General features: G+C 34.5%; 1 protein-coding gene across 2 annotated transcripts in view; it reads right to left on the bottom strand.

Moving 5' to 3' along the window:
• PPP1R1C (protein phosphatase 1 regulatory inhibitor subunit 1C) overlaps positions 1-14244 on the bottom strand; it is a 142140-nt gene that overhangs the window by 62356 nt on the left and 65540 nt on the right. For both annotated transcript variants that reach the window (XM_017532759.2, XM_037740052.1), the window contains exon 3: positions 978-1015. In XM_017532759.2, coding sequence (XP_017388248.1) covers positions 978-1015 — 38 coding nt within the window. The remainder of the gene's footprint in view (positions 1-977; positions 1016-14244) is intronic.

Here is a 14244-nt window from a genome sequence, read left to right as displayed (position 1 = left end):
TGATTGACATTTCTGGGGCACTTCTATTTTTCAGCCACATCTTGCTGGTTTTGAGAAGCGATCACTTCTGGGATTTTTAATGTTTAGTTCCACACACATATTTAAAGATCAAATGGAAAATTAACTCAACAGAAATTTTTTATTGTTGTTAGTAATGCAGTGTAAACTTACTAATAAAAACTACTTTATGTAAGAGTTTAGTTTTCAAAGCATTTCCACTTTTACTATCTCACAAAATTTTCAGAAAAGTCTTGTGATATACTATTTGATATTTTGTCCTTTCTACATTTTCCTCTTTAAGTATTGCTGTATACCTACTCCTGCAATCTTGGGAATTGATTATTAACTCTGCATAGCATCCTATTGAATATTTATTTCATTTCTGGTAACAAGTGTATTCATTTCGTGTTCCATATATTCAACATTATACACTCCCCTGTCCTCCCCTGGATCCTCATTTCCTACAAAAACTTCTACACATGTATTTGGAGGAAATAGGGAGTGACAGTGTTCAGACAGCCTGCTGAATTTAAATCTGAACACATTTCTAGGTGAACCCCTTGGATATGGTTACTCAGGCTTTGGAAGACTTCAGTCCCCCTAGACTTTGGCTTCAGGCTTTTGGCTCTACACACCAGAAGACCCTTTAAAAGGTGTCATCCCTCAACCCCCATCTATTTGTCTGGGATTCCAACATTACTTGTCTCAATAAATTGAATTTGTCAATACCATATTGCCATTAAAAGCAATGTTTTATTTTAGAAGTTTTTTTCAGGGGTTAGCATTATATAGGTAGAGAATAAAGGTAACCGAGAGGCAGAGATTTTAATGACACTATATTACTGTTTATTCGGTCAGAAAGAGCAATCTGAAGTTTTATTCCAGTTGTGCCATATTTTATATCACATCAATCAAGAAAATTTTTGCATTTTTAATTGATTTGAACACATTTATACAAAATATTTTTAAAAACTTACTTCCCCTTGTGTGTTGGGCACCCTCTTGTCATCTATTTCTGTAAGAGAAGTAGGTATAATATATTAGGCATGTAATATTCTTTCTTGTAATACACATATTAACATTTTCAACAACACATATCAAAATGATTTGGTAATTGCCTTATACTTACATAAAACCACAACTTACAGCTAGGAAGGAGAGGGAGACAGAGGTGGGTGGTGTTCTTCTGAGATAACCTTCTCCCAAAGGTTTAAGAAAGGTATAGAAAAAGTTTTCCTCTTGACATCCCAGATTTCTCACCTTTCAGCAGTCCAGAAAGAGGACCAGGGAAATGACTCTTAGATGTCATCAGCCTCACAGTTAAGGTTTCAGCAACTTCCTTTTCTCACTGATTCTGCTGCTGCTGCCACTATCCATTAATGAGAGCATCTGTCAAATTTCCTCAAGTTTGTCACTATCCAAATCAAATCTCCTTTCCCACTCGGTCCAATCACCATGATTACAGTGAAGACAACATCCTTTCTATATGTCTCTGGAAAGAACTAATTGCTCCATCAAATGTTTCTTATGGCAGTGCTTGGGTTGTTCTTATGACAGTGCTGTGTATGAAGTGTTGTGAGAAATGGTGGGGTGGAGGAAGAGGTGCTTGCACATGCACCTTCCACAGCGGGAAGATGTTCTGGGCTGGGTTTCTTTTTCACCTTGTCATCTACATTGCATGGTGTCTGTCTCTTGGCTTCTTGACCTAGGTCCGCTTTCCTGATCCTGAGCCCAAGGCTCAAAAACTAACCAACCATGATCCAAAAACTGAATGAGGAGTTCATTAAAGAATATCTGCTTAAAGACAATGATATAGATATGTATTGACATGAAAACATATACTATATAAGTGAAAAATATTTCAAAACTAAATGAATGGTATTTTTATTTTATAAAGGATAGATATCTGTAGATAGAGTGGTGTATATATATGTGTGTATATATATATATATATATCTCTCTCTATACATACATACACACATATATATATATATTCTTTATATATATATATATATATATATATATATATATATATATACATACACACACAGAAGGCTACCAATATGTTAACTGTAGTTATCCTGGGGTGATTGCATAGCACATTCTGTTTTACTCCATTTGTACTGCTTTTCTTTTTATAATGAGCATGTATTACTTTTATAACAAGCAGTATATATGTATGTATGTGAATATATATACACAAACATATACACATATATATAGTAGAATTTCTCTATAAATCCAACCATGCACGAAGTTGATATTTCATGTAGTAAGAGAACAAAATGGCTAAACAGCTAGGAATGGGAATAGTATATAAAACCATTGTTTATTCTAATCTGATATCTTGGTTGCTAAATGCTAAAAAGTTATGGAAACTTCTGGTAAATTGTATTTTCTTACATGAAGGAGGGCAGACATTTTAGTATGGCAATCACAAGTGTCTGATGCAATCACCATAAGTATGTGGGGCATTGTCAGGCAGCTATGAATATACTAAATTGAACGATCCTGTCTATCAATGTGAAAGCTTTTGCTATCACATTATTAAATATCAAATATGATCCACTGTAGCAATGTGTGTAGTTGATCCATTAGATTATTAAATGCCAGTGGGGTTTCTTAATATTTTGCTTTTGATTAGGAGTTTATAAAATTCAACCCAAGACCTACAACCTTATGTTTTAGAAACACAATGGGATCCAATCATTCAGTTTTCTACTTTTCCTACTGTGTCACAATGCCCACCAAGACAGTGTTTTCCCAAGGCAACTATGAGGGCCTCACTTATTAAATATTTCAATAAACAAGTTTTTGTTTTGTTTTGTTTTGTTATTTGCTGTTGTTGTTGATTATGCCGATTAAATCAACTATGTTGTGAAAGCAAGAATTTAAAAAAATTCAGTCTTATACTCTTATCATCAAATTAAAACATAAAAATTAAATAACTCACCTTTCAGGTCAAATTGACTCTGACAAAAGTACAAGGGAAGCCAATAATAGATTACAGTTTTTTGAGATTCACTGATTTAAGTGTATTTCTATTTTTCTTAATAGATTGTCACTAAATTGGGGAGGTTAATATTTTCTGCTTCCCAAGCATATAAATACACACAAACATAAACACACACAGACACACACACACAGACACACACACACACAAAACATGTTCATAGAGCACATACAACGGGACAACAGACAACCACAATTACAGTGTCTCTCTAATTTGTACCAAGGAAGTTATAGCCAAAGAATAACTCCCAAAATATATGCAAATATTGCCAGCTCTTTACACAAAAACATCAAAATATTCCTAATATTATCTCCATGTATTCCTTGGGGCCTCAAATTCTGACCCCATTGGCAATGCCAGAAGTCTTCAGGAAACTGGATTCCACATAAAACATAAGCAATATGTTTCAAATATTGTTTAGCTCTCTTATCAAATCAGAAAAAAAATTATTTTGGAGTAGAGTTGAACAAAATCTATTCATTAGCAGGTTATCCATAATCAAAAACTATAAATTTTCTGAAAGAGGCATTTGTAGCTATTCCAGCCATATCTTGTTTATATTTCTCCATTCATTTCTCAAGGACCACGTAGTCTGAAAGGAGAAATTTCTCGGTTTGTGAGGAAAATGTAAAACTCATCTAGGTACAACATTTTAAGAGATACTGTCATCACTAAAGATGAAGATAGAAATTTTTGTTTTGAGTATGAATTAGTTAGAATACTAAGATATTTAAATTCATGAAAGAACAGGACAAACTGAGAATGCACATGGATACACACATAAACCACAAGCACCCAGCCTCTGCTTGTCTCAGTCAATGAGATCTCATTCAATTTTTGAAAACTAGTTGCAACAAAAAATTAAGTGCCTACAAAAATGAAGTGTAAGAGCAAAGGAAACAGGAAGACCATGGTCAAAAAATAAGGAAACGTGAATGATAATAGAATGAGAATTATAAAAACTAAGAAATGGACGGAATGCAGAGAGAGAACAGCAAGTAAAACCTAAGGAGCCATGGTTGAGGCTGGCAGAAAAACCTGTCTTGGAGAAAGCACTGGAGAACACACATAGTATCTAATACTGTTTCTTCTATTTGTCTGTTGTGGCCACACTTAAGCCACATAATCTTCCCCAACCTTCATGTGTGATATGGGAAAGAGGAAGCATAATAATTCTTACTCTGTCTTCCTCGTTTTCTCATAAGTTTGTTTGGAGGAGTAAAAAAAAATGAGAGCATAATTTCCCTTTCCTTAAGTACAGACTGTAACTTCCTTCCAAAGAGTGCCGTATGGAAAAGGAGCAGGTGGAAATAAGTATCTTTATGGTGGGGAAACTTTATTCTGCCAGGTGACCAAGGTCAACACAGGTCATAAATCATGTTGACAGTATGATCCCTTGATATGATGCTATGAAGATGGCACTTTATATCAATGATCTTCCTCCTCAGATCCTTAAGCCCCGTCTAGTCATGAGAAAAACATCACATAATATCCCAATAGAAGGGCATTGTACAACATTACTGACCAGTACTCTCCAAAACTGTCAAGGTCATGAAAAACAAGAAAAGTCTGAGAAACTGTCATTGCCAAGAGGAGCCTAAGCAGACATGATATTTAAATGCAATGAGGTATCCCAGTTGTGTTTCTGGCTCAGACAAAAAGGGCATTATAAAATATCTCACTAATCTATGGATTTCAGTTCATAAAATATATCAATACTGGGTTATTTATTGTAACAATTTAATAGTAATGAGTTAGAATATTAAGAATAGGGAAACTATGTGTGATGAAGGTGCTGCATGGGACTTAAAGTGCCCTCTGTTCAATTTTTCTGTAAATCTAAAACTCTTTAAGAAATTAAGTCCATTAATAAAAACTTGAAAAATAAAACACTAAATACAAATAAAAGTCACCTTAAGAGTACATTTTTGTTCTTACTGTCAGAATTCTGTGTGTATTTTGAAGAGCAACAGAGAGTCATGATTAGAAAGTAGATAATGTAACTAAAAACAAGGTCATGAAAATATCATTTCGAAGTGTTATATGCGGCCAGTTAAAGAGACATAAGAAAAGGCAAGAGCTAGCTTACAAAGAGAATATTTTAAAGTTTAGTTGAAGTTGTTGAAAGCTGATGCAAGCAAAATGTGTTAGAGGAAACAATGAGGAATTAAAAAAATTTTCAAATAAGTCCAGTAATCATGGAAACACTTTACCTTGATATATTTACTACTCAATGTAGAGATAGAATGGAACAAAGGATAAAAGAAATGACCACTAGTATCTGCTTGATTATACATATCCCCCAGATTACTGCTCCCGTGAATTTATTCCCCACATCCAGAAAACTCCTGCTCTCATACTGAATACTACCATCTCTCAGAGTTCTGTTCAAGTGGCATTTCTTCTGGGAAATCTTTCCCGATTCATGACTCCCCTATGCTCAATTGGAACTCAACACTCCACCAGTCAACACCCACAGCACCTCCTTTATGCCTATCTCATAGAACTCATCACCATATACCCTATATCATGCCCATTAGTGTTTTTATCTCCCACGTAACCTGTAAAAAAAATGAGGATTATCCATCATGTTTGATTCTTCCACAGCTCTTAGCACAATAGCTTAGCTGACACACAATAACAACCTGTCAAATAAATTTATCTTAATGCCTACATTTCATAAAACCAGACCATCTAATTCACTGCTTCTCTGTATTCCAAATTACAACAGTAGTCCAATTATTTGCTCATAGTAGGTGCTAAATAGACATTTTTAACAGTTTTTAAGTGTTCTGTTTGCAAACTTTTTAAGGTAGAAGATATTACTTCCATTTAAAAAAATCAATTTACTAGGTTCAAATGCTACACACACTCAAATTCTTATAAATATTGCCTAAGTGGCTCAAAGGGAATCTTAGAGGGAAAATAAGGATGTGTGACTTTCCTCTGTTGGTTTCCAGAGATTGGGAAGTTTTCTATTTTGAGGACAATATGTATAAGACAAATTAAAAATAAGTGGTAGACAAAGTGAAATCATATATATAATTTTATAGAAACTAGCCTTAGACAATAACTAAAACCATGGAAATAAATGAATTATTCAGGATATTGGCTGCTGAAGAGCACTGACCCATATATAGTAGGCTTTGGTAAGAAGAGATTCAATTTCTTAGACTAAATCCCAAAGTCTTTTGATGAATTTAGATAACAGAGGGTCACTTGAGTCTTATTTTAGGCAGCTATTTTGGAAATGTGAGGGGGGGAAAGTCAGCTTAGTGGAAATTAGAGAGCTTCCAATAAAAACAGTCTTGTAAGTTCATGCTTTTCAGACTCTTCTGCTCAAAAACAATAGCAAAGGCAGATTAAATACAAAAAGAGATGACTAAAAAGATAAAGCCACAGTTGAAAATTAGTTAAACATCTCCAAGGACCATAAATACAAGAAAAGCAAAAAATGCAATAAGCAGGTTGGAAACCATGGGCTTGAAAGTCTTTAGATCCAGAAGCAGACTGAGGCAACTAGAAGTTCTAATCCCTCAGCAGGATTGACTTTGTATGTAAAAAGTGACAAAGGCCTGGCTTGCTGCCTGGAACTGGAAGCAGGGCTCTCTCATCTATGTTGACTCATCTGTGTATCTAGCAAGACGGGAGGAAGTGGACATCTTAGAAAAAGCTGCCACAAGCTAGTGAGTGCCTCTGCTTTACTTCTAGTGTCAACATAAAGCACGAGTCCTTAATGTCCCAATTAAGATCTCATTCTAGACTAAACGTACATAGTATTGAATAAAGAAAGACTCCAGAACATTAACAAGGAAGAATGAGCATAAAGAAGAGAAAATTCCCATTCACAAGGAGTTGAAAATTAAAATTTCAAAACATAAGAAGAAAAGGAAATTTTTTTGGAATATTCCTTAGAAAGCAAGTGGAAGATGAATTCTTCCAGGTGAAATGAAATCAGAGCAGTCTTAAAATGTCTCCAAAATGCATACATTTGGGGCTTACAGGGAGATGAAGAAGAAAGCATATCCATTTTTAAAAATAAAAAAAAAGTTGAAACCAAAAAAGGCTAAAAGATAGCATGGGGAGAAATGCCAGATATAGGTGATGGGGAGGAAGGCAGCAAATCACACTGCCATGTGTGTACCTATGCAACAATCTTGCATGTTCTTCACATGTACCCCAAAACCTAAAATGCAATAAAAAAAGAAAAGAAAACATGAACAGATAGATGTAAAAACAAAAACTTGAAATTCAAAATGTAATCATGAAAATAAAAAATTCAATAAAGGCAAAAAAGCTCTAGCATAGACTGAGAGAGAGAGAGAGAAAGAGAGAGTCAAATATGCATGTATAGTCTGTGTATACACACACACACACACACACACACACACGTGTGCGCGCGCGCGCGCGCGCGCGCGGCAGAAGGAAGAAAACAGACCAGTGGTGATTTGGAGACAGGAGCAGTGAGGCAGCGAGTTTCCTGGGTTTATTTTTTGACTCATATATCCTTTACTGCATGCTAGAGAAACTGGGAACCTGGAAATGCTAAAAACAGCAGACCAACAATTTTTTTCAAAAGCTTTCAAGAAAGCCCACTATCTCTCACCAAAGGACCAGAAAGAGGACCACACAGCAAAAACTTGTACACAATAACTGCTCTACTCCAGATATGGGAGGAAAAGAAACATGGCCTCATCACCACCCTTGTAAGAAAAGACAGAGTAGAGAACCTAGATTTTCATGCTCATCTGGCTGTAAGGAGGCACTCCTCACCATCCATTCTGCAGAGAAATTATTAGAGAAGACCAGTTGGAAATGCTAGAGGTAATGAGACTTTCTTTCATGGTATCAATATAGACCACATAGAATCTTGGATTTTTACCACTACCTAGTGATAATAAGATGATATTCCTTCCCCAGCTCTGCTGGAGGAATCCAAATGGGAAGATGGCACTTTAACTGCTATCCAGTGGTAGTGAGGTATCCAGAGAGAGATGATACCAACAGGGAAAAAGAAACTCATAAAACAGCAATTTCTCATGAGAAATCATGAAGCCAGAAGGAAGCAGCACAACATTTTTCAAGTATTGAATGAAATATCAACTGTATATTCTATATTCAGTAAAACCATCCTTTAGGAATGAAAGAGAAATAAAATTTTCCTTTATCCACCATTAGATGAAGGAAAACTAAGAGAATTTGTCACTAGCAGACATACCTTAAATGAATGGCAAGGGAAGTCCTCTAACCAGAAAAAAATGATTTTAAAAAGGAGTCTTAGAACAACAGGAAGAAAATAAGAATGATGAAAAAAGCAAAAATTTGAGTAAATATCATAGATTTTGCTAGCTCTCTTGAGTTTTCTAAATTATGTTTGACAAGTAGATAAAAAATTATGGCTCTTAACCTATACAGAGAACACATTTAAGACACTCATGTAACTAAGAAATGGTAAAGAGACTTAGAGGGAAGTAAAAAGACTTAGAGGGAAGTTTCTATACTCACTCTGATAAAAGTTGGCACCAGCTAACTGTGATAATTTATGTATGCATAGTAGCACAACTGCTAAAAATCTATACAAAGAGATACATTCAAAAATGCTATAGATACATCAAAATGGAATTATAAAAATGTTCAAGTAACCTAGGTGAAGATAAAAAAAGTAGAAACAAAAAACAAAGTGACAACTAGAAAACTAAAATGGTAGATGTAAGTCCTAACATACCAGTAATTATATTAAACATAAATGGCCCAAATATACCAATTAAAAAATACACTTGGCCGGGCATGGTGAGTCATGCCTGTAATCCCCAGCACTTTGGGAGGCCAAGGCAGGCAGATCACCTGAGGTCAGGAGTTTGAGACCAGCTTGGCCAACATGGTGAAACACTCTGTCTACAAAAATTGGAAAATTAGCCAGGTGTGGGGGTACATGCTTGTAATTCCAGCTACTGAGGAGGCTGAGGGAGGACGATCACTTGAATCCAAGAGGCATATACTGCAGTGAGCTGAAATCATGCCACTGCACTCCAGCCTGGGTGACAGAGTGAGACAATGTCTCAAAAAAAAAAAAAAAAAACCACCTTGGCACAGTGGATAAAAATCAAAATAACCTAACTATACACAAGGGCATTATGCTGAGTGAAAAAAAAAATCCAATTTCAGAAAGTCAAATACTGTGTAATTCAATTTATATAACATTCTTGAATGACATTTATTTAAGATGGAGAAGAGATTAGTGTTTGCCAGGGATCACGAATAGTGAGAGGAGGAAGGAGTGGGTATAACTACACAGTGGTAGCAAAAAAGGACATCTTTGTGGTGATGGAATAATTCTATTTGATTGCCATAGTAGATATACAAATCTACATGTGATAAAATTCCACAAAACTATAAACACACATTGTACTCATGTCAATTTCTCGGTTTTGTTATCCTACGGTAAATATTACCATTAGAGAAAATTCAGTGAAAGGAACCAGGAACCTCTCTAGGCTATGTTTAAAACTTCCTGTGAATCATTTATTATTTCCAAATTAAAAATTAAAAGAAATAAATTATGACAACAAAAATTCAAGATTGGAAATAATTTAAAAGAAAATTAATAAATCAAAAGTTACTGAGAAATTTACCCAAATCCAATACCAAAAGATAAAAATGTGAAACACATGAAGCAAAGGTTAACAGACATAAGGAAGAGATTAAGGATCTGCAAAAACATATAAAACAGCAGATTTAGAATGACAGGATAAAAGGAATGTTAAAAAATGTTTTGTAAGTGAAAAGATACATAAATATTATAAATAAAACAGATGCCAAGAAAGTAAATCAAAATAACTCTAAGCCCAGACCATAGTAGTAAAAGTTTATAACATCACATTTAAAGAGAAATATCAAGGGTAACAAGAGCTAGAAAAGATGATTATTGACTGTGGAAAAATCCCACTTGCAATAACAAACGACAAAGGCAAAGGCATGAAAGTAAATAAAACTAATTTTCTATTCACTAAGATGTATTCAAAAAGGACAAAATACAGCCATTTTCATACAATTGAAAAAGATCAGTAGTTACAATGAGCTTTATTTTATCGATGAATAAAATTGACTTATATTTATACATTCCAGAGTGTTTAAAAATAAAAGACAAAATATTCACTCAAAGTGAATATAAACAACTGTTTGTATATTTTATAAACATTTTAGCTGAAAACATTTTTTACCAGAAGCTAGATTATACATCTCCAAACAGAATGGAAGATGGAAGAAACTGCAGACAATTGTTTCCAAAGCTCTAATTTTATCCTACTGTAAGAGCAGAATTGGTTTGTTTTTTTTTTTCACGAATATCTTTCTTGAACTGATGAAGTTATAAACATAAAAGTCCTTTCTTTTAAAAACATACACTTTTGTTTTGTGTAATAAGCCTGTTTTTCCTTGTTTCCAAAATAACTTCAATTTCCTCCCTATTCTGAATTTTTACAGAGTATCAAAAAACAGAAAAATTTTTTTAAAGGTAAACATACTATTACATTTTGTTTAGAATTCAAACATATGATTTTTTTTTTCTGACTCACTCATTTGGGAGCTATTCTAATGAGCTGACAGGAAGTCAGTCTATGTTAGTCATCTGTCAATAAATTATGATTTTATTTTACTAAAAATATTAGAACATGTTAATAAAAATTGTATGTTTTGTGATTTCAATTAATTTTACACCAAAAGGTTAAGACATAAATACTATTCCTAAGATTCAGTGCATAATGTCTTTTTCTTAATTTATAACCAGCAAAGTGGCAGCCTGCTGTGTTGGGGCACTGGCCTCATTTTTGTCATATTAACGTGAGACACCCAAGCAGTGAGTGTCAGAGGAGAAAATAGGATTGTGGGCAATCCTAAACCAGTTAGTTGTGTAGAATTCACCAAAGTCAAACTAAATTTCATAAAACCACCATTGCTGTGTGAGTTGATGACAACAAAAGATGAAATCAACTTGATTATTTCACTTATCAAGACTTTACTTTGGCATTGTCTAAAAATAACTATTAGCTGATAGAGCCAAGCATGTCTGCTCTAATAGGAGAAAGGAAATTGAGATTTCCCGATATTCTTTCCTTTGCATGGCAAAGACTAGATTTGTGTTCAATGATACATGTTTTATCTGACCATTTCATTGACCCTTGTTTTATCTGGAAATTTACCTTTATTCCATTGCTTAAAACTAATTCTAGGAAAGAGGTTAGATGAATTTCCTGAATTACCTGGAACTACAAAGAAAAACTAAAAGCTAAGTTTTTATTTATGTTGCTAACATTGTTGTTAGATAAAATGATATTTGATACTTTTAACTTCTATCAGGTTTATTATTTAAAAATCATCAATCTACAATTGACACAATAATTTTGTCAAAAATATAAGAAAAATATTTAGTATTAATCATTGCATTATCACAATTTTAAAAAGGGTTTTGTAAAATACTAGCTCTCAATCTCCACTAAAACTAATACATCTCATATACACTTTAATATCCAAATAACAAATGGTTTAACTGTATTTGAAGAGTGGGAATAAATATAGAGAGGTGATTATGTCACCACGATTCACTCTTATGTGCAAGTAAAATTTATGATTAAGAAGTGTTGTCTAATTGTTTTCTAAGGCAGTGGGAGTTACCTAGCACAGCTGTGAAAATTCAACATCCTTTCACACTGAAGTTTAAATTGAAAAAATAGAGGCCATGTAAGTTTATGAAGTATGGTGATAAAGTAATTTCTTGACTTTTTTTTAAATGTCTATCAATGGAAATACTGCAACTGATGTGGCGGTAATATTTAGTTACCAGAAAAAACCATGGCTAAGCCTTATGAATATTACAACTTCTCTCTGTATAGGTCTGCACTGGAAAATCACTCATTAACTACAGTATTACAGCAGTCCTGATAAGTATTACTAGAGGCTGATTCTTTACCTTCCCACCTCCTTCAATCTGTAACAAGAGAGTGATCACTACAATTCCACAGACTTTAAACACTACTCAGCATTTAAGTTTTTCTTTCATCTTTCCATAGGCACTAAGAACATATTTTGCCCAGAAAAATACTAATAAGATTGCAGAATAAAAAGTCTCAATCATGCATATATTCTGTCCCCACTTCTTTTTCTCTTCTGTTGAGTTAGTGCTTAAAACAAATGCTGCATCTTTCTCCATTAATTTCCCCCATGAAATTCAAAGTATTTGGGTGAGGATAGGTTATTTTCACATCCAGCCTATGTGTCTCCCTGGATTATGAGAGGCTCAGCTGCTGTCATTTTGTTTTTGTCTTAAAGCAGGATGTGCTTGATTCCCTTCTTTTTAAAGTTACTCAAGAGAAAATGTTGACTGCTGTAATAAAACCTGGATGAAATTGTAGTCCAGTGTGTTCTGAGACTGATACTCCAGGAAATGTATGCAGAGTACACTGAGATTAATAAATGAAGTGGAAAGAATCTTCTATATTAAAATGTTTTTCTTTTGAAATTTCCTGTCAGTTTTGCACGTGCTTTATACATCAGTTTTTGCCAAAATTTAATTATTGGCTTGTGGATGACAGGTGAGCAGATATGATTGAGGTAAGATTAGTGTTTAATTTGGCAGGAGTCTGGAAGAATCAAATAAATAGGCAAGGCTGTGAGATCAATGGATGAGTTATTGCCAGAGTGTGACACTATGATCAGAGAACCAGGTAAGGCTGGCATCTGAGCAGGTAGTCCTGGCACGCTGTTCAGAATTAACACATGAACAGAAAACACAAGCAGAGGCTTGCAGGGTAGAGAGTGGGCTGCAGAGACAGCACTTGTGTATCTAAAAGACCAAACTGAAATAAAGTCAGCAACTGGGGTGGGGTTCTGAGAGATAATTTAGTCCTAAGGACCAAAATTAGGCTTTTTAAAGAACAGTACAAAATAACAAGGTGGTTTAAATAGTTGGTGAAGATAAATTTTTATGAAATCAAGCATTATCATCAGAGACACAGACACTGAGAGCCTGGCTATGAGAGAATAGCTACTAGGAAACTGAATAGAAACAACAGGAGATAATCACAAAACTGGGAAAGTAAGGAAACAAAAAAATTGCCTTGATTTTACATTTTGAAGTTTTGCTTGAAGTAGTATGGATCACTTTACAGCACGTCAATGATATTTCTTAACAGAACTAGAAAAGCAGAATAAATTAAAAAAGACAGCAAGACCCGAAGAAGCAAAGAAAACTATGGAGAGTAGAGACATTCAGAGCTAGAGACTCACAATTCAAATTTGGCCCCTGTCAGAGCATCACTACAGGAGAACAGAAAAACCAGAAGAGATTTTGGCAATTGAGTAATACTAGAGTGATAAAATTGAAGACTTCAGGGAATTTAAACATGCAATTTGTCTCTGCCTTAACACATTTGAGAGTTTCTGAAGCTATACTGCGTGAGTGAATAAATAATATGGAAATCTCCTGAAAACAGAACATAAATTTAAAAAATACAAAGACCACAGACCGTTAGTTGAAAGGCCTAGAAAAGACACAAATCAGAGGTAAATGGAATCATAATAAAACTAAAATATGGACTTTCCTAGCACAATTTATTATTGGAATACATGATCAATTTGCTATTCTGCCTTGCAGAGGAAAAGGTAAACCCTTTCATGTTTGGGGGCCTGAAAGAAGGCTCAGCATATTTCTCAGTTTTATGTTCCACCCCTCTGTGTAATAAGTTGAATAATATCCCAGTTTGCAGGCAAGGGATTATATTTAGCCAAGGCTACAAACTGGGACACTTTTCAAAACCTTGGTATATTTTCATTAGATTTTCTTTGTAATCTTTTCCTGCATTATTTTGTGGGAAATAAATAATTCTGCAGAGAAGTAGCAACAGAGAAAAACAATTTATGGTCCTCTCTTTGAGGTGCCCTAGAGAGTTTTTTCTTTGTTCTTTTTTTTTTTTTTTTTTTTTTTTTTTTTTTTTTTTTTTAATGTAGTCTCATTTTGTCAACCAGCCTGGAGTGCAGTGCATGATCTTGGCTCACTGCAACCTCCGCTTCTCAGGTTCAAGCAATTCTCCTGCCTCTGCCTCCCGAGTAGCTGGGATTACAGGTGCCAGCACCACGCCCAGCTAACTTTTGTATTAGCAGAGACTGAGTTTCACCATGTTGGCCAGGCTGGTCTTGAACTCATGACTTCACGTGATCTGTCCTCCTTGGCCTCCTAA

Source organism: Cebus imitator, unplaced genomic scaffold (genome assembly GCF_001604975.1).
Source record: "Cebus imitator isolate Cc_AM_T3 unplaced genomic scaffold, Cebus_imitator-1.0 Scaffold78, whole genome shotgun sequence".
NCBI classification, from domain to species: domain Eukaryota; kingdom Metazoa; phylum Chordata; class Mammalia; order Primates; family Cebidae; genus Cebus; species Cebus imitator.
This window is presented reverse-complemented; position numbering and strand designations above follow the sequence as displayed.